Source organism: Ciconia boyciana, chromosome 24 (genome assembly GCF_034638445.1).
Source record: "Ciconia boyciana chromosome 24, ASM3463844v1, whole genome shotgun sequence".
Classification (NCBI taxonomy): Eukaryota; Metazoa; Chordata; class Aves; order Ciconiiformes; family Ciconiidae; genus Ciconia; species Ciconia boyciana.
This window is the reverse complement of record NC_132957.1, coordinates 838949-861753: the sequence shown is the minus strand read 5'-3', so window position 1 is coordinate 861753 and position 22805 is coordinate 838949. Positions and strand designations below refer to the sequence as shown.

Here is a 22805-nt window from a genome sequence, read left to right as displayed (position 1 = left end):
GGGTGCCCGGCCAGGGCCCCCCGGGCGAGCGGAGCGCTCCCAGGGCTCCCGTCGTGTGTGTGTCCCCCCCCCCGGGCCTGCCGGGCCGCGGCGGCCTCACCCTCGGCTCCGGCCGGCCCACGGGCCGAGGAAGGCCCCGCCAGACAGCGGCACCGCCTGCCCGCCGTGTCCCGGCCCCACGGCCCCCTCGCCCCGGGGTGACGCGGGTGACTCACGGTCACACGGCAGTCACCCGCTGCGGACCCCTCCTGCTCCCGACCGCGGGGCAGGGAAAGGCGCCTCCGCCCCTCGCCTGCCCCCGCGAAGGGTTTACGGCGGACGGGCGACAACCCGCGGCCCCGGCCCCCTCCCGCCAGCAGGCCGCAGGGGCCGGGCGGGCCGGGCCCCTCGGGAGCCGGCACCGGGAGCCCCCGAGCTGCCCTGGGGCGGCCGTGCGGGCGCACGGGGCCCCGCGGCAGGCGATGCGCCGTTGCGTGACAGCCGGCTGTTAACGCAGCCGCGGCTCACGGCGGCCTGGCCTTTGCCCCGGGCTCCCGCTGTGGCTTCAGCGGGGGCGGGGAGGGGCCCGGCCGGAGCCCCCGGTGCCGGGAGCAGCGGCGACCCGGGCTGCGCCCAGCGGCCCGGCCCCGCGGACAGGGCCCGGCCCGGCGCTCCCTGCCGCAGCGCCTCGGCGGCACCGAGCCGGGCCCAGGCCGGGCCTACAGGGCGGGAGCGGCCCGGGGAGCCGGCCCGGCCCCGCCAGCGCCGCCGGCCGCTGCCGCGGGATCTGGCACCGGTTCCGCGGCTCCCGCCCCGCTAAGGCAAGGAGAGGCCCCATTGGTTGCCCTGCCCCGGGAGGCGGGACACCCGCACAGGAACCAATCAGCGGGCTCCAGCGCTGCTGCGCGGCAGCCATTTTGTTTGCGGGCGCAGCCGCCATCGTTGTTGAGGGCGGCCATCTTGCGGGCCCCTCTCGCTCCCTCCTTCTGCAGGACCCCCCCCCCCGCCGCTTCCCCCGGTGCTGGGGCCTCCCTCGCCGTGGAGGAATAAAGGAGAAAGGGGGAGCACCGTTGGGTCAAACCCCCAACAGCCCTTGGGCACGCCCCAAACCACCTACCCTGCTCCTGTCCCCCCAGCCATGGGGGTCCCGCACCCCCAGGAGCAGAGCCCTGGCCCTGAGGGTCCTGCGCCAGTGGAGAGGGGCCCAGGGAAGACAGCAAGGGCATTTATCCACGGTTAGAGGTGCTTTGTTGTTGTGTTTTGTTGTGGTTTTTTTTCCTTTCCTTTTTCTCCTCCTTTAAAAAGTGCCATTTGTACATACTGACCTTACAAAAGCCGGTTAAAACCGCGGGCCGGGTGCCTGTCCCCCGTGCTGCGGCTGACCCCCGCGGCCCAGCCCAGGGCCTTCTAGTGTTACACTCGTGCAAGCACAGGGTGACATCCTTCACGAGTCCCCAGGCAGGGCACGGGGGTGTGTGTGGGGGACACGAGTCCAGTGCAGGGGAGACAGGGCAGGGGCCAACCCCCTGCCCCCCCCGAGCCCAGCACCCCCGTCCCAGTGCCATCCCCTGCCCTGGGGTCCCTCCAGGCTGGGGTCCCTCCAGCACGGGCACCACGGTGGCCAAGGACACACGGGCCCTGCTCAGTTGACGATGCTGCTCCGCATCCTTCCCTCCGTGCTCTCCGTCGCACCACAGGGGCTCCCCGCGCCGCTCAGCCCCCGCAGGCAGACAGCATCTGCGGGGATGGGAGGGAAGAGAGGGGTTAGGAGCCATTGCAGCTGCTGGGGTGACCCACCACGTGCTGGCCTGGACCTTCTGGGCTCTCCTGCCACTGGCACGAGGGGTCCCAGCACGTCTCCAAGGCAGCACGGGGGGGGGTCCGTCCTCTCCCTAGAGCAAGACACGGGCACCCAGCTGGGCACAGAGGCAGCTGCTGAGCCGGCACCGAGCACTGGTGTCTGGGTCCCTGGCCTGGCAAGGGGCACCCCACCCCCAACCCCTACCCCCACATTTGGCTACCAGCACGCAGAGCAGCCCCCACCGCCCCTCAGTGACCCACGGGGTGCCAGGGTCAGCACGGCCACCCCAGCGCCAGGCAGGGGTGGACCCTGCCCTCCAGGAGGGCACAGCAAGCAGGCGCAGCCCCCGGCTCCGGGGCCAGGAGCGGCAGCAGCGGGATGACGGCCCTGCCCCGTGTGCCTACCATGAGGGTTCCGCCGCGGGCAGAGCCGCGAGCGTCCCCGCAGCCAGCCCTGCCACCTCCCGCTGGGACAGGGCTCCCGCCGCCTCCCCGCAGCCGGGGCCATCTGGAAAGACACTTCCGCTTTAGCCCAGGCTGGCACAGGACACGGGGCTCCCAGAGCCCCCAGCCACATGCCTGCCCCCCGCCCCGGTGCCCCCAGCTCCACTCACGGTAGCGGACACGGATGGGCCAGACCATGATGCAGCACAGAGAGGCGATGGCAGCGATGGCAATGCCTCCGGTGACCAACACCATCACCCAGTGGTAGAAGCTGACGCAGGCAGGGCAGCAGAGCTCAGTCCTGCAGGGAGAGGGCAGGGACGTGGCTTGGTGGCCAGGACCGGAGCCTGGCCCAACGCTGCCCAAGTGCTCTGGGGCTGCTGACAGTGGTCCCACGTCCTTGGTGTCTGGACTGGTTCAAACTGGGACGTGAGGAAAAGGTCCAGGGCAAGGAGGGAGGGCAGCACCCTGGAGACTGAGATCCCCAGCCCCTTTGTGCATGCCAGAGATGCAGCCCTCGTCCAAGGGCCGGAAGAGAAGTCGAGGAAAGATTTAAGACAAATCAGAGCTGGTTTCCACCCGTGTCTCTCGCTCTGAACAAGGGATATTTGCTGCCTGGCCCCCAGGCGACGCGGTGGGAGCTGCCACTGGGAGGGTTCCCGCCCCGCAGGGACGCTTACGGGCAGGGGTGCAGGCTCTGGATCGCCATCACAGCCAGGCCGTTGGCCATCTTGTCTGTGAAGCTCATGGCGCCGTAGACGAAGGCGCCGCTGTGCTGCGGGGGAGAGGAAACCTCAGCGGCCGCTGCGCCGAGCCCGGCAGCGAGAGCCTTGTGCCCTCTCATGGGCAGAGCCCATATTACAGCAGAGCCCGAGCACAGGGCACAGGGCTGCCCGCACCCCCGGTGCCCCCCAGTCCCACGCCAGTGACCGCCCCAGCCCGCGGGCTCCGAGCCCCGCTGTGACGCCCCGGTCCGTCCCGGCCGGGAGGAGCGGACGTACCGTGTTGGTGCCGATGAGGTCTGCTGTCATGGAGAGGGAGGTGACCAGGATAGTGGCGGAGCCGGCCCCGAGCAGCACGGCTGCCCCATAGATCTCCGCTCCCATCTGCCTGGCCAGGGTCACCCAGGAGGCAAAGGCCAAGATCACCAGGATGCCCACGAAGTAGGTCAGCTGCTCCGGGCCAGCGTGGGGACGAGCAGAGGGAGAAGGGAGAGCTCAGCCCCCGGCTCGGCTGACACCCAGCAAGGCAGGGGTGAGTGGGGAGGGCACGGGGGCCGGCTGCTGCCTAGGAGCCGCGGGGGACAGCCCTGGCTCTCTCCCAGCTGCTTTTAAACAAGGAGCCCCCAAACAGCAAGGGCCTTGCAGGGGTCCAGGCTGTTCTACAGCGTTGGCCGCAGCCTAAGAGCCAAGCCCCCAGCAGAGCTGCAGGCAGGGTGCCTGCGTAAGGCACGGGGACACCCAGCCAGCAGGAGAGGTGGAGGCTTACTGGGGAGCGGTCCTCGCCGCAGTGCCCCCTCCTGCTGGCACTGCAGACCCCACACCCCATGCCTGCCCAGGGCGGCTCAGCCAAACCCTCCCTCTGCCTCCCGTGGGCACCGTGGGGCTCTCCCAGCCCGGCCAGGGCTGCACAGGACAGGCTGACTCTGGACCAGCATCACTTTCCCCAGCCTCAGAGATGCGCAGGATGGGCCCAGGCCCCCTCGCCCTGCCCACCACCCGCGCTGTCCCAGCGGGACCCACGCTGCAGCAGGGGGTCGTCTGCAGAGGATGCACGACGAGGGCTCCCTGCTCTCCAGCCAGGCTCAGGTGTGCTGAGTGCTCTGCTCACTCGTGCGGTCAGGGTCTGGCCTCTCCTTGGGTCTGACTCAAACCTCACCAGGCCCCCAGCACTCACATTTCGACCTATCCACTTATTCACAGGCTTCATGAGGAAGGAGGAGAGGAAGCCACTGATGTACATCACCAGGGGGATGGTGGCGATGTATTTCTGCAGGAGACGAGGACAGGGAGATGATCATCAGCACAGGACCCCTGCCCACGTGACCTCGACACGCAGGCGGGGACCTGCCCTGCGCCCACCTTGGACAGCAGCAGCGAGTTGGTCAGGTACATGGCGATGTAGGTCTGGGACAGGTTGACGATGAGCCGGGTGGACATGTAGAGCACCGCAACCTGTGAGGGGACAGCGACAGGGCAGCACCGCTCAGTCCGTGCAGATGGGAGGTAGGGAAGGCTGGCACCTTCCATGCCCAACCCTGTCATGGCACAGATGCCCCCCGAGAAGGGGACAGCCCCCCTGACGTGGTACGTGGGTGCCCAGTACAGCCCATCTCTCCATCCCCACCCGCACCAGGGGCACGTCCCACTGCCAGAGGATGCCCACAGCACCCAGGCAGGGCAGCAGCCCAGGACAGGCACCGCAAGCCCTGCCCGCAGCCGTACCTGGTAGAAGGCGGGCTCCAGCAGCCAGTCTTTCCAGATCAGCAGTGGCCGTGGGGGGCTCATACGCTCCTTCTGCAGCAAGGGCGTGCTCTCCTCCAGCTGGGGCAGCGAGCCCAGCGGGTACGGCTTCTCTTTGGTGCCCAGGTGGAAGATGAGGGAGAACACAGCCCCCAGCACCACCACAATGAGGGACAGGTTCTGGGTGAGGCAGAGGGGGTGAGCATAGCAGGGGGTGCCCTTTGCCTGCCCATCATCCACCCCCCCAGCAGTCCGGTGGATAAAGAAGGGCTCCCAAAAACCCAGGGAGAGCTCAGTGCGGCCCCTGCCCAGTGCGGTAGGTGAGATTTCAGGGCACTGCTATCTTGCTCCCTCCAGTACCTCCCCCGTTGAGCCATGTCCCACCCAGGGAAGAGACGACCCCAGAGACTGAGCCCTGCCACTTACCCGAAATATAGGGACATCCTGGATGCCTAGGTGCTCTGTGTGGTCAGGCTGGTCCACCTGGAAGTTCAGCAGGACCCAGGCCAGGCCGTACACAGTGATATTGGCCATGACAGTAAAGGCATACCTGGGGGGAGACAGCACCTCAGGGTGACGCAGAGGGACAAGCGCAGCTCCAGGCACGGCGGGGACACCCTGACCCAAGGCTGCCCTCCAAGCCAGGCACGCTACAGCCAGCTTTGCACCCCAGTGTCATTGCTGAGGCGACACCTCCAAGAGCACGCAGCCTCTGGCCAGGCATTAGCCTTACTGGTGCACCTCCCAGCATGCCCAATGCAAGCCTCAAGGCACGACTGGGAGGAAACCAAGATCGCTCTGGGTCAGCCTGTCCACAGTCCAGTCACAGCTCACCTCTGTCCCACGATGCCCTGAGCTGCCCGACCCGGTGCCCCCAGAGCCGGACCCCTTGGCCCCACGGTTACCCCAACACTGCCCCACATACTCCCTGCCTGGCTGCGCTGCGGTCCCCGCTCGCCTGCCGGAAGGGGAACTTCCTCCCACCGGGGCAGATAACCAAGCCCTGCTACATCTGATATACACCCCTTCCCGCAGCCTGATCCTGCCAGATAAGCGGCGCTGAGCCGGGCTCCACGCACAGAGCTGCATGCGCTGCCCAGCGTCGCCCTGGGGCCATCCCTACCGACGGGACAGCCCTCACGGGCCCGTGCCCAGCTCTCCCTGGGGGCATCCAGGGGGAATCTATTCCCCCCCGTGAGCATCACCCTCCGGTCCCGAAGGAGAAGTGCCCCCAGCTCAGGGGAGTGCCCCACGGGCTGTGTCACCAACATTCCTGGCATCAGGACATTCCCTCCTGGCACTAAAGCGTTTGGGCCACCAACCCAGAAGACCAGTGTCACTTGGACACATCCTGCAGGACACCCACAGAGCCCAGGCCTGGTCCTGCTGTACCGAGGGCTCAAGTGTGCCATGGCACACAGGGGACGTCAGGCCCGTGGCACCCAGGGGACCTCTCGTCACACAAGCGATGGGACCCGGTGCAGGCAGGGCTGCTCCCCTGGGTTCAGGGGACACCTAGGTCTGGCCGTGCTCACCTGAAAGCTGTGAGCTCCACCTTCTCATGGTCACTGGTCACCAGCTCGGGGATCAGGGACAGGTGGGAGATCTGTGTGGCTGCCCAGCCGAATTGGAAGATGATGATGAAGGGGAGGTAGTAGATGAAGGTTGCCCACTGCGGTGTGTTCTCCTTGCAACCCAGGCAGGGGTTGAAGATGAAGGGGAAGGACACGAGGACGCAGGTGGTGCCTGGGAAGAGAGTGGAGTGGTGAGAGGCTGCAAGCCCCGTTTCCCTGGGACCCCAATGACCCAGCCAGCTCAGACAGACGGACGGACACAGCCAGCCCTCTGCTAGGACAGGTCCTACCCCACAGGTCTGGGGAGGGAGGTGGGCACCTTCCCCCAGCCAGGTGAGACACGTAGAGCCCCAGACGCCCCCTCACCCCATCCTGCACGGGGTGATGTCCTTCCCTCTCGCACCCAGCGGTGAGACGGACAGACAGACACTTGTCAGCAGATTTTTCCCCAGTCAAGTTCCCCCCCACGAAATGCAGCACCGTCTCACACCTGCTCTGTCCCCCTCAAGACGCCAGAGGACAGACCCTCACGCCGTCATGACACGCAGCCACCGAGGGCTTCTCTTCCCATCTCCAGCCTGCAGATAACCAGCCCCAAGGACACGCGCCGCCCTGCTGCCTGCCCGAGGGTGATAAGGCACCCCGAGGGCCAAGGAGGGCTCCGCGCTGTCCTGCGGGCGCAGGGCCAGCCCATCTGTCCCCTTGTGCCTTCTCCCATGGGGCTGGCAGAGGGAGCCACGCTCCCTCCGCGTTTGCAGAAGTCACCTGCAGAGCGATGGCCAGGGACACCTCCAGTGCGATGCGGGGGACAGGAGCAGATCTGCCCCCCACGCCAGGCTCTGAGCCATGGGAAGGTCCCGGCTGAGTCAGGGACAGCAGAGCCAGGCTCCTCCTTCTGCCGCAGCGTGACGGCGTGGGGACGCCTGCGTGGAGCAGGCAGGGACAGGCTGGCTTCTCCCTCCCCTTTCACAAGGTTACGGAGCAAATCTGCTGAGATGCTCCGCTGCTCCCGAGGCTCAGGCGCCGACGCGGAGACGGCCGCATGCCCTGTCCTGTACGCCTCCAGCTTCACCAAGCGCTGCCAAAGAGCCGCAGGAACCTGTTCCTATAGCTGAGGGGAACCCGCAGCCGCTTTGCCAGGTCCCCAAGGTCCTCTCTCCAGGGGACTTCGCAAGATCCTCCTCCTCAGGAGCGATTTCTCCTCCTCTTGCTTGTGAACGGCAATTCCTCCTTCCCATCGCTTCCACGTGGCACAGCCACCCCAGCTGCCGCAGGGCCGGGGCAAGGCCATTCTCCCTGTGCCGAGGGCAGGCAGAGACAATCCCAGCCCGGCTCAGATCCATCCTCAGCAAGGACCCCGGCAGGGCGCTGGGTGCTGTCCTGCACCGGCTCGCAGCTGGCTCTGGTGCTCCAGGAGCTCCCCGAAGGACAGGGGACTCGGGCACACCGCGGCGTCTCTGCCCCAGGCAAGCCACCGGGACGGGAAGGGTCCAAGAAGGTTCAAACCAGAGCAGACCTCCTTTGTTCCCTGTTACAGGGCTGTTGGTTTTAACCAAGGCCCATCTGGAGGATCGAGGAGGCTCTGCCCGCTCCCCGCTCCCAGGGCCCCGCAGGGCCGAGCTCTTCAGTCCCCTGAGGGCTGCGAGGGACTTGCCCGCGTCCCCAGGGGCGCGCTGGGGCAGAAGCTGCGGGCCCCAGGCTGCTGCAGCCTCCGCATCCGGCCCTGCGCCCACCCACGAGCCATCGCTGCCATCACACCCTCCTGTCACTCCCTCCTCCTCATGGCCCCCAGGGACAGGCAAGAGGCCACCCCCATGGAGCCGTGCTCCTCTGGCACGGGGCTGTGAGCTGCGTCCCGACACCCGGGTCTGCCCAAGCGAACGTGGCTTCACTGTGAGCCAGAGGGGTCCTGGGGACCCCCCACTCTCCCAAGCGGGGCTGTGGGAGCCCCCCAAGACCACCCTGCCCATCCCTGCAGCACCCTCGGGCAGGCAGCAGAGGTCCAGGCTCTCATCTCCCGGCCCTGCGGGGCAGGATCATGGGAACGCCAGGCTGCGCGGCACAGGTGCCCTAGGCAGCAGAAAGCGGCTCATCCTTCCCACCCCATTGCGGCAGGAAGCTGCCCCCCAAAAAAGCTGGCGAGCAGGCAGGCCAGCGTGTGGGGTGAGCCGCCCAGGACCGCCAGCACTGGCAGCCCAGCACTGCGGTGGGGAGATGCCACCGATAGCAACTCGTGCTATCTCACCCCCTGCCCCGGGCCTGCGGTTTCACAACGTTTCCTCTGATCTGAGCACGAGTTGCCACCAGACAAGCCGTCCCACTCCCACATGAAGCATCTTGCCGCAGCGTGACTGAGTGAGCCGAGAGCGGTACCGGCACAGCCGGTTCCAATGGGTTCGCTGGCCCCGCTCAGTCGCACCGTGGTCAGCCAAGGGAGGTGGTGGCGTAGCCCCCACATCTAGGAACAACCCACTCTCCGGTCAGGGAAACGCAGCGTCCACCCGTGCTGCTGAAGCAGGCAGGGCTGGGCAGGGTGCCCTGCTCCCCGCAGCCAGGAGCGGAGCCGGCTGGGGCAGCCGCAGCCCCCGCGCAAGATGTGATTCAGGACTTCCCCTTTGGTGCACGCTATGCAGCACCCAGCTGGAGCGGATCTGCCCGGGGAGGGGGGGAAGCACAGCTCCAGCCACTTCCCTAAATCTAGGGCGCAGATCTAGCTGACGCCACTGCAGGGGGTGAAGCTGCCCCCCTCGACACCCTCCCTGACTCGCCAAGCAAAACTCTGGGGAGATCAGCCACCTTATCAGGCTATCGTTCGGTTGCACGAAGCGGTTGGCCAAGATAAATTCAGGATCAAGATAAGAGCACCCACACTACAACCGTCCTCTCTTCGCACGGGTCCACTCCAGGCTAGCCTTCACTCAGGCGTTCCCGTGCCGTTACTGGGAGGAAGCATCGAGGGTCTTTATCTCTGGCTGTCAATGGACGCTTCTTCATGCTAACTGCCCCATTCCCCATCGCCAGGTCAGCAGGGACAGGGCAGCCTCCTGTGCCGGTCGCAGCACCAAGGACCCTTCTCCAGGTCACGCTGTCCCCTCAGAGAGGGACCCCGACACAGGAGTCCCCACCAGCCTCTGCACTTCATTGCATTTTTTGACCCCAGGGCACGATGCAAGACGAGCGCCTGTTAATAATTCACACCAAGCCGGTGCCTCCTCCACATTCCCACGGGGCCCTTACTCACCAGGCGCCGGCTGCCTTCCCCTGCTGCGGCCGGGCAGCGCTGCCTGCAAACGCAGCAAGTGAGGTGCCCAGCCCCAGCGCGGTCAAGGGCCCTGCGCCTCCAGGGTCACCCATGGGGACAACTGAGAGCTGCCCCGCCACAGGCAAGTCCCGGGTAAAGCCCTGGAAAGGCCAGATTTTACCGTTGGTCTCATTTTTGCTGTAGCATCGACCGGCTAAGCGCACAGCTCTCACCCCGACTCAATGCCACCCCGCGCAGGGACACCCTGCAGCCCCCCGCCACCACACAGGGATGGCCCGAGGGACAGCGGGGAGCCGCGGGCTGCGAGCGCCCAGCCAGCCCCTGCCGCCGCGGGCACGGGCCACTGAGATGGGGACAGTGCCCAGGCAGGACGGGGACACTGCAGTGCCCCTTCCCCACCTGGGTTCAGCCACCCAAGTCTGGGGCATCCCGGAGCACCCTGCTGTCCCCCCCAGGGCTGTGCCCTACACGTGGGGCACCCCAGTCACCACCTCACTGCCATGGGGGATGCTGTCTCTCCATATGGGGCACCCAGAAAGGCACCTCCCGGTCTGTCCCCCTCCACACAGGGCACCCCAGGCCCATCTCCCCCCACCCAGGGCACTGCCGTCCCAGCCCTGACGTTGCCTAGGGTGGTTCACCCTCCCTACAGGGCACCCAGGAAAGCCCCCCCAGGGCAGCTCCCTTCCACAGGGGGGCTGCTCCCTTCCACCCCAGGGCACCCAATTCTGCTTGCCCCTGGGGCTGCCCCTCTCCATCTGGGGGGGACCCAGTCCCCACCTCACTGCCATGGGGGCTGTTTCCCCCTCCAGGCAGGAGGCTCCAGGAAGGCTTCCCTGGGGCTGACCCCCCACCCCAGAAAGGCACTCCCGGGACTGATCCTGCACCCAGAAAGGCTCCCCCAGGGCCACCCATCTTCAGGGAGGCTTCTCTCCACGCAGGGCACCCTGGTTCCCTCCCATCCAGGGCACCCAGGGCTGAACCCCAGCCCAGAAAGGCACCCTTGGGGCTGACCCCCCCCCCACAGAGCAGCCCAGAGAGGCACCCCTCTCCGCTCAGGGCATTCCAGAAGGGCACCCTTGGTCCGGTTCCCCCCCCCAGGACACCACAGAAAGGCTCCGCCAGGGCCACCCATCTCCCCTCAGGGCGCGCTGGAAAGGCTCCCTCGGTTCCCCCAGCCAGGGCACCCCAGAAAGCCGCCCCCCGGGGCCATCCCTCTCCAGCCAGGGCACCCCAGAAAGGCTCCCCCAGGGCTCACCCCACACCCCAGAAAGGGCCACCCATCTTCAGGGAGGCTTCCCTCCACGCAGGGCACCCTGGAAAGGCTCCCTCGGCTCCCCAGCCAGGGCACCCCAGAAAGGCTCCCCGGCGCTGACCCCGCAACCCAGAGCACCCCAGCAAAGCCGCCCCCCCCCAACCCCCCCCGGGACCGCCGCCCCTCCCCCCAGCACCCACCGGCGAGGTGCCAGGACTTCCTCCGCCCGTAGCGGCCGCAGCCGGCGGAGCGGTCGGCCTCGTAGCCGAGGAGCGGCGTGCAGAGCCCGTCGGCCACTTGCCCGGCCAGCAGCAGGGCCCCGGCCAGGCGGTGGCCGTAGCCCAGCACGGCGTGCAGGTACAGCAGCAGGTAGGTGAACCACAGCGAGGCGCACAGGTCGTTCAGGAAGTGCCCGGCCGCGAAGCTCAGCCGCGCCCGCAGCGCCAGCGCCGCCGCGCCGCCGCCCGCTCCCGCGGCCGGGGGCTCCGCCATGGCGCGCCGCCGCCGGCCCGCAGCGCCCGGGACGGGACGGGACGGGACGGGGCGGGGCGGGGCTGCGGCGCTGCCCGGCCCCGCCGTGCCGGTGCCCCCCTCCCCCCGCCTCGGCCGGCTCTGCCCCCGCCCCCCCCCCCCGCCGGGCCGCCGCCCCCCGGCGCGGGGGAGGATGCTCCGGGCCGTGCCCGCGGGTGCCGGGCCCGGGGGGCGCCGGGGCTCCTGGTGGTGGGCACCGGAGCCAGTGGGGGGGGGGGGTACGGGGGTCAGTGGGACGCTGGGGCGACTACTGGCATGACGCCAGCGGATCTCCTGCTTGGGTGGGTACTGGCGTCACTGGGAACAGCGTGGGGGTACGGGGCTGACTGGGACCTCCTCCTGAGTAGGTACTGGGGTGACTGGGACCAGTATGGGCAGCACTGGAGTCACTGGGAACAGCGTGGGGGGAGTACTAGGGTCATGGGGACTCTGGGGTGACTACTGGAGTCATGAGACCCCACCCCTTGGCTGAACACTGGGATCACTGGGAGCAGTGTGGGCGTACTGAGATGACTGGGACCTCCTCTTGAGCAGGTACTGGGGTGACTGGGACCAGTATGGGCAGCACTGGAGTCACTGGGAACAGCGTGGGGGTACTGGGCTGAGTGGGACCTCCTCCTGAGTAGGTCATGGGGTGACTGGGACCAGTATGGGCAGTACTGAGGTCACTGGGAACAGCGTGGGAGTACTGGGCTGAGTGGGACCTCCTCCTGAGTAGGTCATGGGGTGACTGGGACCAGTATGGGCAGTACTGAGGTCACTGGGAGCAGTATGGGGGTACTGGGCTGACTGGGACCTCCCCTTGTGTAGGTCATGGGGTGACTGGGACCAGTATGGGCAGTACTGAGGTCACTGGGAGCAGTATGGGGGTACTGGGCTGAGTGGGACCTCCTCCTGAGTAGGTCATGGGGTGACTGGGACCAGTATGGGCAGCACTGGGGTCACTGGGACTCTGGGGGGACCACCCCTTGGGTGGATACTGGGTTCAGTGAGAGCAGTGTGGGGGTACTGGGGTCACTGGGACTGCCTCTTGAGTAGGTACGGAGTGACTGGGACCAGTATGAGCAGTACTGGGGTCACTGGGACCCCCCCCTTGAGGGGAGTGCTAGGGTCACTGGGACACAGAGGTGACTACTGGCATCATGGGGACCCGCAATTGGGTGCATACTGGGGTCACTGGAGCCAGTATGGGCAGTGCCTGGGGTCACTAGGACCAGTACAGGCAGTACTGGGGTCAGGGGGACCCCCCCCTTGAGGGGGAGTACTGGGGACACTGAGAGCAGTGGGAGGGGGTTCAGGGCCATTGGGACCCCAAGGGTGGGCGTTGGGGCCACTGGGAGCAGCCGTGGGGTACTGGGGTTGCTGGGAGCACTGGGGAAGGGTAACAGGAGTCACTGGGACAGCCCTGAGGTGGTCACTGAGGTTACTGGGAGCAATGGGAGGATGCTGGGATCACTGGGGCTGGGGGCGCTGGGAGCAGTGAGGGCACACTGGGGCCACTGGAGCCCCCCGAGGTCCCTCCCGGGGCTCCCCGCCCTGGACGCCGGGGTGGGCCCTGGGGGCACCCACGGTGGGTCGGTTGCGGTGGGCCCCGCGGGCCCTGTCGTTGCCCCTTTAAGGCGCTGCCCTCCCCGCAGCACTTTCCTGTCCCCACGCCGATTGCTGATTGGCGGGCAGCCTGCCGCGCGCCGCGAACTTAACGTACGCGCGCGCGCCGCGCCGGCCGGCCCCGCCCACCCCTCGCCCCGCCCTCTCCCCGCCGCTTACCTCTGACGTGACCCGTTCCAGCCAATCCGCGTTAGGCTGCGCCCGCCACGGCTCGGCGCGGGCGGCCAATCGGAAGCGCCGAGGCGGGCTTCTCGTTTGCATAATAATAGAGGGGCGTGGCCAGGTGAGGAAGGCGGTGGAGGGCACCGGCGGCGCCGGGAAGGTGGGGGCGGGGGCCGGGGCCGGGGTCCCGGCGGGGGGCGATGGGGGGGCGGGTGGGGGCAGCGGTGGGGGCCCGGGAGGACGGGGGAGGGATCAGAGGGGCTGGGGCTCGGGCGGGGGCGGGGGACCGAAGGGGGGCGGGGGCTGGCCGGGGAGGAGACGCCGTTTGGGGGGACGGGACGGGACGGGACTGCGATGTCCCCGCGGGGGAGACCTCTCCGGGGGGGCGGCTTGGGCGGGGGGGGCACACAGGCCGGGGAGCGTGGAGTGGCGGGGGCCCGGGGGGGGGGGGTCCCGCCGAGGTGCCCCCTCGGAGCTCCCGCAGCGCCCGCCCCCGCCCCGTCCCCCGCCGGGCGGGGCTGCCAGCTCCGGCTCTGTCCCCCAGGGGCGCGGACCCGAGCAGAGCCGCGCGGCCCCGGAGCCATGGCCCACAGCGCCAAGCAGCTGCCTGCCGCGATGCTGTAAGTGCCGCTCCCCGCCGCGCTCGGGGCCCCGCGTCCTGCGTGCCGCCAGCCGCTCCCCCTCGGCCCGTCCCCTGCCGGCGCCGGGCCTTTGTCCCTTGCTGGAGGGTGGCCGGTCCGGCCCTGCGAGCCTGGGGGCCTTCTGCGTGCTTCGGGGACCGCCGTCCCCCTCCTGCGGGCCGCGGCGCGCTGCCCTCGCCGGCCTGCTTCCTTCGCCGGGGCTTCGCCGGGCCGGGCCGGCTAGCAGAGGGCAACGGGAGCCCTGGCGTGACAGCGGCGGCCGCTGAGGTTAAGACCGGCGAGGTCTGGATTCACGCGGGGTGAACCGCGGTGCTGTCCCGAGCTGGCGTCGACCGCCGTCCCGGCAGAGGGGCCGTGGGGCCTGCCGGGGGGGGAGGCACCTCTGGGGTGGAGGGAGGTGGGTGCCAGAGCGAACCGGCCGAGGGAGGCTCTGACAAGAGGAGGAATCTTGCTAGAAATAACTTTACTTTTTAAAGCATCCTTAGGCACGCCAGGAATCCGGATCGCGGAGGGGGGAGGCAGAGATCCGGCGTCTGGTGGTGGAGGGTGTCAGCCTGTTCCCGGCCGTGGCGGCTGGGCGCGATGATGCTGTCTGGGCATCAGCAGGAATGTTTCTGTTAGAGCTGATAAAGAAAGCCTAAGGCTGACCGTGCCCGTGCAGAGCCTCAGGGATGTTGGTTTTTTTTCCCCCAGAAGATAGAAGAAGAGATGGTCTCTCACCTTCCCGTAGGCTTTCGTGTGAGCGTGGGGGTGCAGGGCGGCTGGTCAGGCTCGGATCCCAATGGGAAGAGCTTGTGCTGGGCACGCGCTCCATCCGCAAGGACCAATGCGGTTACAGGGGGTGTCCCCGGGGATTACAGAAAGGGCCCCCGTCAAATTAATTGCGAGGATGGCTCGTATGGGTGATAACCTGGTAGTGGTAGGTTGGGGTCTCGGAAGGGATTTGGGTTTACACCAGGTACGTGATGTGACAAACAGGTGAGAGAAACTCTGGGCTGCATCCCGAGCGGGTCGGGATCGCTCTGGGTTTTGGTACACAGCAGCGATTTCTTTCTTTGCTGGGGTTTGTGCTTGGCCCTGTGCTAGTTACCATGTCTTGTGACTTGGATGAAACCCAAGCGAGCGCTGTTTGCTGCAACGCTCAAGCCCTTCATGGCTCCCCCCATGCGGGGGGCCCGACCGCGCTCTGCCAGCGGACACGCTCTGACGGAGCAGGAGCTGCGTCGGGGACCAGAGGGTGCGAGCGGGACAGGGGCTATGGGACGGAGCCAGCTGGAGAAGGGGCTGGGGAGGCTCGGGGAGCCCCAGGGTGATGCTGCAGTGGGGCTCCGTGTGCTCAGCCGGGGCAGGGAGGCTCTGCCGAGCCGGGTGCTGGACCCGCGTCCTCCACTGAAGGCAGGTGCTGATGTGTAAAGATGAGGCATCAAGTTGGAGAGCGGGAGCCAGGGCCGCCGGCCCTGCGTTAGAGCTGCTTGGTGCCTCTCGGTGGCGGCGCAGGCAGCAGGAACCCGATGGAGTGGTTGTGGCTGGAGCGAGTCGAGCCGGCGCCCTGCCCTCATCCTCTGCCTTGAGGGTTCTCCCTATCCCTGAGTGCTTGTCCAGGGTGTGGGTGATGCTTCCAGGCGGTGCCCCTGGCGCCAGGATCCAAACCCCCGTGGCTCCTCCTCCCTCGCAGAGGAGGATCAACTGGTTTGTGCTGCTTGGGACTCCTCGCCGAGGTGTGCGCCTCAGCCCTGGTGGCACGCAGGGATGTGACCATCGCTGTCACCTGCCCCCAAGAGCAGCGCTGGTGGCTCCCGGCCCCCTTCCAAATGTCACTGAAAGGTCCCAGGGTCGTCATTGGACCTTGGGGCAGCTTTTGTGTGACCAGGACTGCCCTGCTCGCCCCGTGCTGGGCTCTGCTCGAGCCCCATTGCTCAACCATGGCCTCCCCTTGCAGGGGAACAGGGACTCCAGGGCTGGTAGCGGGTTTGGGGGCTGTTTGGGTGGGCGGGAGCTGGGGGATCTGGCGAGCACGAGGCTGCGCTGCCGGGGGATGTGTCGCCATTAGTCCCGGTGGTTTCCCAGCCCTTTCTGATGGGTACTCTCTGGCTGCAGACATGCCACGGGCAAAGCTCAGCATGGAAACTTCCTGGTGGCCATCAAGCAGGAGAAGGGAGAGTCAGCACGGACGAGCGGCGAGAAGCCGCATGGCGAGGAGGAGGTGAGTGCCGGTGCCTGCATCCCTCCCCGCACGGTCCCCGGGAGCGGGGTCTGTGTTGCCCAGCCTGGGGCTGTCCCTCCACTTGCCCTTCAGCAGCCCAGGCGCAGCTGGGTGAGCCCATGGCTGCGGCCACGGCCCGAGGAAAGACCCAGACCTTCTCTTGAGGGACGGGAGGCCCGGGCGGGTCTGCAGGCTGCTCCTGTGTCCTGCCGGCGCGATGGCATTGTGCGCTCTGATCCATGCCGGATTGTCCTTTTCCCTTTGCTGGGTGCCAGCCGGTGAAGAAGAGGGGCTGGCCCAAGGGCAAGAAGAGGAAGAAGATCCTTCCCAACGGCCCCAAAGCCCCCGTGACAGGCTACGTCCGTTTCCTGAACGAGCGGCGTGAGCAGATCCGCACGCAGCATCCTGACCTGCCCTTCCCAGAGATCACCAAGATGCTGGGGGCCGAGTGGAGCAAGCTGCAGCTTTCGGAGAAGCAGGTACTGGCCCGCAGGAGAGACCCCCGAGGGCTGGGCAGCACGCTCCGGAGCCTGCACCCCAAACCCCTTTGCTTGCTGCCTGGCTGCAGCTCCACAAAGGGAGCTTGTCCCAGGCGGGCTGGTGAGCAGGAGCTGGGCCTCGAGTAGCGGGGAGGGGTCAGCAGCCCCCCGGGGAGCCTGGGGCCAGGCCAGGCTGAGGACCCTCTGTGACTGTAGCGGTACCTGGACGAAGCGGAGCGGGAGAAGCAGCAGTACATGAAGGAGCTGCGGGAATACCAGCAGTCAGAGGCCTACAAGATGTGCACGGAGAAGATCCAGGAGAAGAAGATCAAAAAAGGTGAGCTGTGGGAGCAGTGGCTGTTGGCTTCGCTGCCAGAACCTCTCGAGGGGTGCTGGGCTGGCTCCTAGGGGTAACCTCCTTCCTCTTTCCAGAGGACGCGGGCTCTGCGGCAGTGAACACCCTGCTGAATGGGCACCCGCAGAAGGTAAGGCCCTGGCAGGTCTACCCACGTGTGGGGAAACTGAGGCACGTGGCACCGCTGGGTTCGGCCCACAGGAACCGGGCTGGCTGCAGGTTTGGGCAGAGGGAGACTCATGGGTTGTGCTTCAAGGCGCCAACTTGCCGTTGAAGCAGAGCCTGAAGCGTAGCCATCCTCTGCCCGTCCTCCCTGCCTGCCCAGGCAGGGCCACCCCTTGCCCTCTCCCTGTGCCTCCTTTCTGCCCGGCCCCAAGGAGACAGCGTCCCCTTCGGTGGGCTCAGCCCTGCCTGATCTGTCCCCTCCCGTCCCCTAGGCTGGCGAGTGCAGCGACACCTTCTCCACCTTCGACGTGCCTATCTTCACAGAGGAGTTCTTGGACCAAAACAAAGGTGGGGGCTGGGCTGCGGGGTGGGGGCTGCCGGCGCTGCAGCATCTTGCTTGGGGGATGGCTGCAGCAAGCGATGCCGCTGCTGGAGCAGCCTGGATGCCGTGGGGCAGGACCACGGCTGGCACCGGGTGCGAAATCCCGGCTGTGAAAGGTCCCTTGTGAGGCTGGATAGAGGGACCGGATCCTGGCTGGAGCCTGGGGGTTGGTGACGCTGAGCCTCTTGGAAGTCGTGGCTGGGGAAGGGATCGGGTTTGGGATGAGCCAGAGGTGCCACCCCTGCTGACGCCGTGCGGTCCCGGCAGCCCGGGAGGCTGAGCTGCGGCGCCTGCGGAAGATGAACACGGAGTTTGAGGAGCAGAACGCCATCCTGCAGAAGCACACGGAGAGCATGAACTGTGCCAAGGAGAAGCTGGAGCAGGAGCTGGCCCAGGAGGAGAGGCAGACCCTGGCCTTGCAGCAGCAGCTCCAGTCCGTGCGGCAGGCCCTCACCGCCAGCTTCGCCTCCCTCCCCATCCCTGGTGAGTTCAGGGCGGCCGTGGGGACCGGCCTGCCGCTGGGGCCTGGTGGCCACACGGAGGGGCACCGTTAAGGCCCTGCACATGGTACAAGTGGGGGCGATGGGGCGGTGATAAATGCTCATCTGCTGATGGGGTGGGATCCTGGAGCACTGGGGCGCGCTCTGGGGAGCCCAGGGATGTGACAGCCGGTTGGCTCCCCTGTAACGGGGTAGGGCAGGCTGGGAACCGTCCTTCTCTCAAGCCGTAGTCCCAGCTGCGCCCGCAAGGCCAGACGTTAGCCCAAATCCTTTTGTCGGGTGGCCTCTCTCCTGCTGCAGGAGGTGGCACCTAGTGTTCAGGGTCCCTTTCCCGGTCACCAGCACGATGGGCAGGGCTGGGTGGGACTTGCTGGCCCTGCTAACTGGGCTGCCGCCTCATAGGCACTGGGGAAACCCCCACGCTGAGCACTCTGGACTTCTACATGGCCAAACTGCACAGCGCCATCGAGAGCAACCCGCTGCAGCATGAGAAACTGGTGGTGCGCATCAAGGAGATCCTGTCCCGGATAGCCAGGTGAGCGGGGCAGGGCTGGCCGGAGCCGGCGCCCAAGAGCCCTCGTGTCCTGGCGAGTACTGGGACCACTGGGTCAGCCCGTGGCAGGGTGGGTGACAGGAGCCGAGCAGGGAAGGTGTGGGCAGAGAGGGGCTCGGAGCTGCTCCAGGCAGCTGTGGGAGGGAGAAGCCAACCCTCTGTAATTCAGCCTTGCTTTCCTCCCTCTTCAGCGAACACTTGTGAAGAGGACCAGTCCCTCCCGGAGCCTGGGGCCGGCCGGACCACGGCCCTGTCCCTTGGAGCTCACGCAAGGGACAGTCTCTGCTGGTGGTCCGGCTGCTTCCCCCTCCACCCCATGCACCTCGCTGGAGAAGTGAGCTGGGACCCCCCTAGCCCCAGCACGGCTGGGCCCCGCGGCTGCACCATCTCCGAGGACCTCTGGCTTCTGGGGACCAAGCAGTGACAGGGCTGAGAGACCCCAGCCAGCGCTGGGCGAGGTGGTCAGCGGTGGGCGTGAGCATCCCCCCCGCTCTCCTGCGAGCTCCCCAGCTCCTGCAGCTCCGCCTTGCCAAGCCAGAGACTCCCCAAAGGCTGTCCGGTGGCAGATGCGGTGCCTGTGAGTTACCGGCTTGGAGCGAATCAACCTCTTCAGGGTGACCCAGGGGCTGCTGTTAACTGCCCTGTGATGGAGGGGAGGCAGCCGGGCGCCCTGGGAGCCCCTGGGGCTCGGCGCTGCCTCCCGGCCCCGAGATCAGCCCGGGGAGCCTCTTGGTGCCCTGTCCCGCAGCGGGTCTGGTGGCAGGCTTCCTTCCCCCCGCCTCTTGTTTTATTTAATCTTCCTGCTTCCCCTCGCTGCTCCCCCTGGGGTGTCTTCAGCCCCCTGCCCATGTCACCCTGCCTGTCACCTCTCCTTCCCCCACACCTCTGGGACCAGGCAGGGCAGCTCCTGCCCTCCACAGCGGTGAAGGCCAAAAAAGAAAAATCTTCATGCGGGAGGGGGAGCCGGGACTGACCCCTTCGTCCCCACGGCAGGGAGCCCGTGGGGCAGCGCACAGGCTTTCGGCTTCTGCCTCCCTGCCCGAGCCCGTCCTGCATCGTGGGACCACTGTGACGGCAGCCGTGTCCTGGCCGTGCTGTGCTGGGGTCGGCCGTCCCTGGGGCTGCCTGTCACTAATCTCAGACTGTGTAATTAGAGAGTGTCTTATTTTCTTACTAGCACTACGTTGATCTGGCCCTGGGTTTAACCCGGGGCTGCTGTGCGACCGCTCGTCTCTCGCCTGCGAGGTCTGTGCTCTGTAGATGAGTCTCCTGGTTGCCATCTCCTGGTGGCCGCTTGGCTTGGGATGGAGATGGGAGCAAATAAATGTGGGAGAAACAACCAGCCTGGGCTCCGTGTGTTCGTGCTCAGAGGTGGCTTCAGAGCTGCTCCCGGGGGCTTTGGGGTGTGTCGCAAGGGTGACGGCCTTGAGCTTGTTGCTGCAGCCCCCAACCCCAGCCGGGGAGGGGGTGACGGAGCCGGCTCTGGGCTGGCTGCTCTCCCACCTCCTCCCGCCTGCTTGGGGCCCTTCCTATGTGGCAGAGCTCAGCCGATCCCAGGTGGGTGACCTGTGCCGCCGGATCGAGTTCCCAGGCCCGGGGATCACCTTACGGCCGAGCCGGGAGGCAGCACCCATCTATAATTCAGCAGTGGCGGCAGCAGGATGCGGCGGGCGGGCAGGCACGGCAGGCAGGCCCCGGAGGGCAGCCCCATGGAGAACGGCGTGGGGCAGGAGCCGGGGACCCCCGAGCTGCCCGCTGCCGAGAGCATCCCGGCCCCCCGACCCCCCCGTGCCCGCCCTCGGCTGGTGTTTCACACGCAGCTGGCCCACGGCAGCCCCACGGGGCGCATCGAGGGTTTCACCAACGTCAAGGAGCTCTACGCCAAAATTGCTGAGGTCTTCAGCATCTCGCCCACCGAGGTGAGGGGGCTGTGGCTGCCGGGGCGCAGGGAGGGGGCTTTGCACTCAAAGCGGGGGATGCAGACCCCGTGGCACCGTCCGTGGCCAGCCCTCCCATGGGTCCCCAGCTGCTTGCAAATGCAGCCCCCAAAATGACCCAGAAAAGAGCGTTTTAATCTCAGGGCTGTCTCATCTCCTCTGGGGAGTGGTTGGGTGGCTCCGTGCCTCAGTTTCCCCCCCCAGCACGTGGGCAGGGATCTGGGGCTGCCTATTCTCTGGCTGATGCCAGCTGCTGCGTAGCCTGGAGCTGAGGGAAAGGCCCACAGGGACAGTGCAGCGCTGGGTCCCCGGGCAGGCTGGGTGTCCCTGGACCCCTCTGCTCTGGCAGCTCCTCCTGCCCCGGCACCACCGATGCCCCCCGGCCCTGCCGGGGCATCCCCAGCCCCCAGTGATGGTGTTCCCTGGGGCAGATCCTCTTTTGCACACTCAACACGCACAAAGTGGACATGCAGAAGCTGCTGGGGGGACAGATCAGCCTGGAGGACTTCATCTTCGCCCACGTCCGAGGCGAGACGAAGGAGGTGGAAGTGACCAAGACGGAGGACGCGCTTGGCCTCACCATCACGGACAACGGGGCTGGCTACGCTTTCATCAAGGTGAACCCGCCCCGTGGGGCCATGCTGGGGCCGGGGGCAGCCCTGGGGGCTGTGGCCCCGCAGGGTGACATCCCCTGCTGGCACCCCATCCCTGGCACCGTGCTCCTTCCCTGACTCCCCCCTCCCATCAGTCCCCCCCCCGGGTCCACCCTGGCCCTGGGGGTCTCCCCCACCACGGTGCAGTCTGGGGGGACCCTCTCTGCCTGACCCCGTTGATAAAGGACGTGGGACCACAGAGGTGTTTTTGTGCGGGGTGGGATGGGGACTACATCTGCCTGCCTGCCCTTCCCGTGGTGCCACCCTGTCGTTGTGTGTCCCCCATCCCCCTCCGCGGTCCCCAGAGAATCAAGGAAGGGAGCATCATCAACCGCATCCAGACGGTGTGCGTGGGCGACAGCATCGAGGCCATCAATGACCACACCATCGTGGGCTGCCGGCACTACGAGGTGGCCCGGATGCTGCGGGAGCTGCCCCGGGCTCAGCCCTTCACCCTCCGCCTGGTGCAGCCCAAAAAGGCCTTCGGTGAGTCGGGGGTCCCTCCGATCTTGCCCTGGGGACCGGGGGACCCCTGGGAGGAGCGTGGGGAGGCTGATCCCCTGGGGCCCTCCTGCCCTGCAGCCCCCTCCCCAGGGACCAGGTCCCCCCCAGGGTCCACCACCCCTGTGTGCACCCCTACCCTGCACCCCCCACCCTGTGAGTACCCCGAAGCACCCCTGCATGGCACCCATGTGGGCATTCCTCAGGGGGTCCCCACACCTGCTTGTGCTCCCTGCGGGCACACCCACTCCTTTTGTGCGCACTGTTCTGGGCACCCATGAGCACCCTGTAACCGTGTGCATGCCCACCCTGCACCCATGGGTGTCCCTTACGCCCGTGCTGCCCGTGAGCAGCCCCTCCCCATGCACGGCTCACCCTGTGGTGCCCCCCGGGGTGCTGGGACATGCGTGGGCTGCGGCTGGGTGATGGCCAGGGCGGGGGCAGCGAGGGGCAGGAGGTGTCAGGCCCTGCCTGCACCCTCACCGCCCCCTCGCCCCCCCCACCCTGGGGTGCAGACATGATCGGGCAGCGGACGCGGCGCAGCAAGTCCCCGGGCGAAGGCAGAGTAGCCAGCGGGAAGGAAACGCTGCGGATGCGGGCGCAGGGCCCGGCCACGCTGGAGGAGGGGGTAAGACCCACCCAGAGACCCCCACCCGGAGCCCACGGACGCTCATACCCTACCCGGGGGGGGGATGAGCATCCCCATGCCCCTGGGTGAACCCTGCACCACGCCTCCATCGGGCACGTTGCTGGGTGCCCACGCGTGCAGCACCCATGGGCACAGCTCCGTGGGAGTGGGGGGTCCCTGGGCCGTGCCCCACCCCCTGGCACCCAGCCCCTGGGCCTCTTGCCCCCAGCCCAGCCCCTTGGAGGAAGAGGCTGCCCGCCGGGTGGACGACCTGCTGGAGAGCTACATGGGCATCCGTGACAGCGAGCTGGGTGAGCGGGCAGGGCGGGCAGGGGGTGCCCACCCCGGACCCTCGCCCCCCGCTGACCATGCCTCTCCTCCTCCCCAGCCTCGACGATGGTGGAGGCGGCGAAGGAGAGCCCCGGTGTGGCCCAGCTTGCCCGCGACTTGGACTCGGTGCTGGGCGAGTTTGCCTTCCCCCAGGAGTTTGTGGCCGAGGTGTGGGCGGCCGTCTGCCACCCCAAGGGGGGGCAGGAGTAGCTGGGGGGGCCAGTGGTGCCCCTTGCCTGCGTCCCCTCCCCGCGTCCCCACCCCACCTGGGGCTGGCGGTGCCAGTGGGGGTCCCCATCCTGCCCCCCCGCACCCTCCTGAGCTGCGCCTGGGTTGGGGGGAGCAGCAGGGCACCCAGCCCACAGCACCCCTCCCCAAGGACCCCCTCACGCACCCCCAAA

The 22805-nt window shown here is 67.6% G+C and overlaps 3 protein-coding genes across 3 annotated transcripts; 2 read left to right on the top strand and 1 right to left on the bottom strand.

Moving 5' to 3' along the window:
* Positions 1–1204: 1204 nt before the first annotated feature.
* On the bottom strand, positions 1205–11337 carry MFSD12 (major facilitator superfamily domain containing 12). The gene is made up of 10 exons (XM_072845244.1): positions 10977–11337; positions 6221–6431; positions 5112–5235; positions 4668–4865; positions 4305–4397; positions 4120–4212; positions 3225–3395; positions 2904–2998; positions 2394–2524; positions 1205–1716 (listed from the first exon to the last, which is right to left on the bottom strand). The coding sequence occupies exons 1-10, from the start codon at positions 11266–11268 to the stop codon at positions 1622–1624; spliced, it is 1503 nt and encodes a 500-aa protein (XP_072701345.1). The 5' UTR covers positions 11269–11337; the 3' UTR covers positions 1205–1621.
* A 1866-nt stretch (positions 11338–13203) lies between these two features.
* On the top strand, positions 13204–19697 carry HMG20B (high mobility group 20B). Its single transcript, XM_072845246.1, has 10 exons — positions 13204–13237; positions 13622–13697; positions 15816–15921; positions 16197–16400; positions 16617–16737; positions 16833–16885; positions 17193–17268; positions 17570–17785; positions 18205–18337; positions 18547–19697. The coding sequence occupies exons 2-10, from the start codon at positions 13660–13662 to the stop codon at positions 18557–18559; spliced, it is 960 nt and encodes a 319-aa protein (XP_072701347.1). The 5' UTR covers positions 13204–13237; positions 13622–13659; the 3' UTR covers positions 18560–19697.
* A 116-nt stretch (positions 19698–19813) lies between these two features.
* Positions 19814–22693, top strand: GIPC3 (GIPC PDZ domain containing family member 3). The gene is given in 7 exon segments (XM_072845245.1): positions 19814–20274; positions 20724–21092; positions 21094–21240; positions 21242–21431; positions 21962–22074; positions 22304–22385; positions 22463–22693. Coding segments are annotated over 7 exon segments (1311 nt in total). The 5' UTR covers positions 19814–20016; the 3' UTR covers positions 22615–22693.
* The last annotated feature ends 112 nt before the right edge of the window (positions 22694–22805 follow it).

Excerpts from the sequence above, each read along its gene's own strand:
- MFSD12 (XM_072845244.1), bottom strand. The coding sequence starts at position 11,268 with ATGGCGGAGCCCCCGGCCGCGGGAGCGGGCGGCGGCGCGGCGGCGCTG. Across the intron at positions 5,236-6,220 it reads GTGGAGCTCACAGCTTTCAG|GTATGCCTTTACTGTCATGG; the intron begins GTGAGCACGGCC and ends GTCTCCCCCCAG. Across the intron at positions 4,213-4,304 it reads ACTCGCTGCTGCTGTCCAAG|AAATACATCGCCACCATCCC; the intron begins GTGGGCGCAGGG and ends CGTCTCCTGCAG.
- HMG20B (XM_072845246.1), top strand. The coding sequence starts at position 13,660 with ATGGCCCACAGCGCCAAGCAGCTGCCTGCCGCGATGCT. Across the intron at positions 13,698-15,815 it reads CAGCTGCCTGCCGCGATGCT|ACATGCCACGGGCAAAGCTC; the intron begins GTAAGTGCCGCT and ends CTCTGGCTGCAG. Across the intron at positions 16,886-17,192 it reads TGAATGGGCACCCGCAGAAG|GCTGGCGAGTGCAGCGACAC; the intron begins GTAAGGCCCTGG and ends CCCGTCCCCTAG.